Source organism: Panicum virgatum, chromosome 3K, assembly GCF_016808335.1.
Source record: "Panicum virgatum strain AP13 chromosome 3K, P.virgatum_v5, whole genome shotgun sequence".
NCBI classification, from domain to species: domain Eukaryota; kingdom Viridiplantae; phylum Streptophyta; class Magnoliopsida; order Poales; family Poaceae; genus Panicum; species Panicum virgatum.
This window is the reverse complement of record NC_053138.1, coordinates 6,579,229-6,581,842: the sequence shown is the minus strand read 5'-3', so window position 1 is coordinate 6,581,842 and position 2,614 is coordinate 6,579,229. Positions and strand designations below refer to the sequence as shown.

The 2,614-nt window shown below is 46.3% G+C and overlaps 1 protein-coding gene across 1 annotated transcript; it reads right to left on the bottom strand.

The window, feature by feature from the left end:
- Window positions 1-491: 491 nt before the first annotated feature.
- LOC120697126 lies at window positions 492-2,259 on the bottom strand. Its single transcript, XM_039980256.1, has 2 exons — window positions 1,773-2,259; window positions 492-816 (listed from the first exon to the last, which is right to left on the bottom strand). Exons 1-2 carry the CDS (start codon window positions 2,072-2,074, stop codon window positions 597-599), a joined length of 522 nt encoding a protein of 173 aa, XP_039836190.1. The 5' UTR covers window positions 2,075-2,259; the 3' UTR covers window positions 492-596.
- Between the last annotated feature and the right edge of the window lie 355 nt (window positions 2,260-2,614).

The following is a 2,614-nucleotide window of genomic DNA, read 5'->3' as shown; positions in this document are numbered from 1 at the left end:
TCCATTTTGTGATAATTAAAAATATTCAATTTAAACTAAAAAATTTATTTTAAATAAAAAAATTACGAAATGGGTATCAAAAGTTTTCTAAAAATGTAACCTATCAATTTGTACAATACTTGTTAGTTCATATCCATTTTTTTATGTTCATAGTATTTGGTTGCTTACAATTATATCTATTATTTTTGAATAACTAAGATTCAAATGGAGCAATAATAGATATGTTACATTTCAGAAAATATTTTGGTACTAGTTTCATATGAAGTAGTTTTGATTTTTTAGATCTAATTAGTTTTTTTTCTTAAAAAAATGCAAACCGTCTTCAAAACCACCTCAAGGGTCACATTTATCCTATTTCGATAGTTGGGTGACTTATGTTGTCCGATTTTATAATTGAAGGTTGAAAATCAGACTTTGCCGATAGTTCGATTGTGTAAATCAAACTTTTCCTCTTTTTTTTCCCTCAAGGTTTGCTTAGAATCTATACGAAATTTCCTTCGCAAAACGCCGGTGCCTCCAAGATCACAATCTAATTAAAGACAGTAGTTTACATGAAACTCTTTAAAGGTTCCAAATCATTCTGAAAATAAATGACTTTATATCATGTGGTTATGGAAGAACCACGTCAAGAGGGACGCGATGATGAGCAACAGGACTAGCAGGTTGCAGAACGACTGGCTCCGGCAGAAGCCACCGCACGCCTTGGACAGGCCTCCGGCGTCCGCGGCCGCCTCCGTGTCGTGCCACTGCCGTATGAACTCCTTGCCGCCGCCTCCGGTGATGTTCACCGCGTCCTCACCGCAAATCTCGCAACGCCTGCATGCAGCCATGGTACAGAAAATTTCAGGTTCAGGCAAACACACAGGATAGATTTCTGATATGTTCCCAATAAATAAAAACCGATGCATACTGTTTGGCACAACAAATATGTGGTGGCGGCTGATTCTGAAGTGATTGGTGGCAGCAATAATTCAGGTGCGTGCAGTCTTCATCCATGGGCATTGCACACGGTATAGAAAGGAACTGCTGGCCGTTGGCATTGTTCACCAATCAGAGATGCAGAGAGGACCTGCCTAATGACAACACATCCTGATCCTGCAGTGCTCCCTACTAGGAATTGTCACGGATTATTCCACCATGATTGCCTAGCTTTATTCCTTTTCGTTACCCAGCAAAGATTCCTCTCCCAGTCTGTTTTACTTTTATGTTGCCATGACTCACTGTCATGTACTACTATCATGTACTACTTTACATATTGGTCATATGTTTCGAAAAGCATGTAGTACATTGTATAATTAGTTCTTTATGTGAAAAACATAAGGCCTTGTTTGGAACACTAGCTAGTACTGATGTATCACGTAAGAAAATTTCAAAAGGTTTGCGAAAATCCATCATCCAGTTTCTAAGCAAAGGCTCAAAAAGGGCCCTGAATGTAAAAGAAAGCACAAGCTCATAGAGAATGGCAGAGCCTTGCAATTATCAAGTACTGTACTGTAATAGTCTGTCGAGACTCAGAAGTGCATGCATACCCATTCCATTTCTACGCGAAGTCAATTTTGGTAATTGATTCAACCCATTTTTTATTAGGAACAGTTCAACATATATATATCATGCTAGAATTAATTCCAGAATCGAGAATTAGCGATGAGCTATGAAACTAATTTGGTCATGGAAATTACCCTCATAGCTAGTACGAAGCGGTCGTAATGGTAAAATGGAAAGCTAAGGCTGAAGCTGCGAGCAAGCGAGAAGAGGTTGAACAGAGCACGTACCTGTTGCCCCGGACGGAGAACCACGCCTCGGCGCATCGCCGGTGCGCCGCCGCCAGCTCGCCGCGGCAGCCGCAGCCGAGCCTCACCAGCCGTCCGCTCAGCCGCTGGGGCAGCTCGCCGTCGCCGTCCCCGCCCGGCAGGTGGCAGATCCTGCACCCGGGCTCCCGACCGGCCGCAGCGCACCCGTCGGCAACGTCGACCACGACGTCTTGCGCCACCGCCTCCCCGTCCGGCGCCACCGGCCGTTCCCCGCCGCGGCCGGCCCTGGCGACCTCTCCGGCGACGATCATCATCACTACCATGGCCGCCTCACCAGCATCTCACGCCGGCCGGGACGGCCAGGTCTCGGCCTGTTCCCATGGCCGGCGCTCGCATCCGCAGGAATCTTGGTTTTCGGAGGGAATGATTGAGGGAATGGCGGACGGATTCTTAACTATCGCCTCGGGACTGCGAACGGGGCGGGGTGGGGCGGGGCGAGTTGACCTGCGACAGCGAGAGGCGGGCGGCTGCCTGAGGGCAGGTCGGTATCAACGGTCGGGACCACGACGTCGACGAGGAGGTGTTCGAGTGTATGAGCGCGGAGATGACGGCGGCACAGGCGATCATGCGACGTTGACTCCGCATGCTACAATCATGTATATAACTAGAAAAGCTCGGGCGCGGCGGCTTGGGTTGGTCCAATGGAGTTATGCAGTTGTTTCAGTGTAGCAATTTGGCTAGCATAATTGTTGAGAAGCTTTAGAACCAGCCTTATAAACAAAGCTATTAATAGCTTTTTTAATGAAATGATGTTGTAAAACATTTTCTCCAAATTCTAGCCATAGTGAAGAAGACCCTCTTAT